Genomic DNA, 1206 nt, shown 5'->3' on the forward strand with positions numbered 1-1206 from the left:
CCTGCACGTTATATGTACAGTGTTTAGATCGCTGGAAGGGCATCTTCCAGGTGGCTTTCCAAAGAACTCCCATTTCTTTGCTCAAGGGCCGAAGACAGATTCATAGCAAATGAGGGTCAGACGGGACCTCAGGGGTCACATCTAGTCCAACGCCCTGCTCAAAGCAGGACCAGCCCCAACCAGATCATCCCAGCCAGGGCTTTGTCGAGCCGGGCCTTAAAAACCTCCAGGGATGGAGGTATTCTCCCACCTATGCTTGGTATTTGCCCAACCACAACACGGACGTTTCCATTCCCTGCCGCCCCCTAACTCCACAGTCCCTTTGGACTTCTATCCCTTTGTTCCCATGTATGGGAACCTAGTTCAATCTGGCAGGGGCAGATAGTTTTGAACCCGAACCCATGCACTTGGCCCCGCGACGAGTCCCCATTAGCATCGCTGGCCTCAGTCTGCACAGACTCAGATAAAGGCCTCGTCTTCCAGCCCTATACTGCAGTTGGGGCCGGGAGTCGGCATGCTCGTGTCGCGCAATCCAGCCGTCCTGGTGGCACCAGGGCTTCCATCAGGAGCCCTGGCTCGGGGCACAGGTGGGTAACAAGGGTGAGAAAACAGGCTTTCTCCAACCCCTTCCTTGAGTGCTTTACACACCCGGGCTTTCGGGCAGTAGTGTGGGTCTAAGGACATTGGCAGACAAGGTCTTGGAGTAAATGTCACTAGATTAACTAAAATAGTTGGGGGGAAATTGGTTTAAGGATATCGGGGGACAAGGTTCTTTGGCTAAATGCGCTATCTTTTGTTAGACCGACTCAACGCTTGGAAAAATTGTTCTAAGGACACAGGCAGACAGGGGTCTCTGGGTAAATGCCAGGTCTTTTACTAGACTAATAAAAAAGTTAGAAAAATTGGGTCTAAGGGCACAGGCAGACGGGGGTCTCTGGGTAAATGCCAGGTCTTTTACTAGACCAACTAAATAGCTGGAAAACCTGGTTTAAGGACCTTGCACATTTAGCAGAAGACCCTTGTCTGCCGATGTCCTCCGAGCAGCTGAGTCGGTCTAGTAGAAGAGAGGCAGACAAGGGTCTTTGGCTAAATGTGCTTTTATGGCACGGCTGGGCTGAGGCCGCGGGCGGGCGCGCAAGGGCTCTGGGCGGTGCGCTGTCCCTTCCCAGCCGAGCCCGGGGAGAGGGACCGCGCTGCCCCCGGCGC

General features: G+C 54.1%; 1 protein-coding gene across 1 annotated transcript in view; it reads left to right on the plus strand.

Moving 5' to 3' along the window:
• The first annotated feature begins 514 nt into the window (after nt 1–514).
• Nucleotides 515–1206, plus strand: part of ZNF703 (zinc finger protein 703) — a 2516-nt gene continuing 1824 nt past the window's right edge. The window contains exon 1 of the mRNA XM_019545911.1: nt 515–544. Within this exon, the coding sequence (XP_019401456.1) occupies nt 515–544 (30 nt within the window). The remainder of the gene's footprint in view (nt 545–1206) is intronic.

Source organism: Crocodylus porosus, unplaced genomic scaffold (genome assembly GCF_001723895.1).
Source record: "Crocodylus porosus isolate Cpor-Errol unplaced genomic scaffold, CroPor_comp1, whole genome shotgun sequence".
Taxonomy (NCBI): Eukaryota; Metazoa; Chordata; order Crocodylia; family Crocodylidae; genus Crocodylus; species Crocodylus porosus.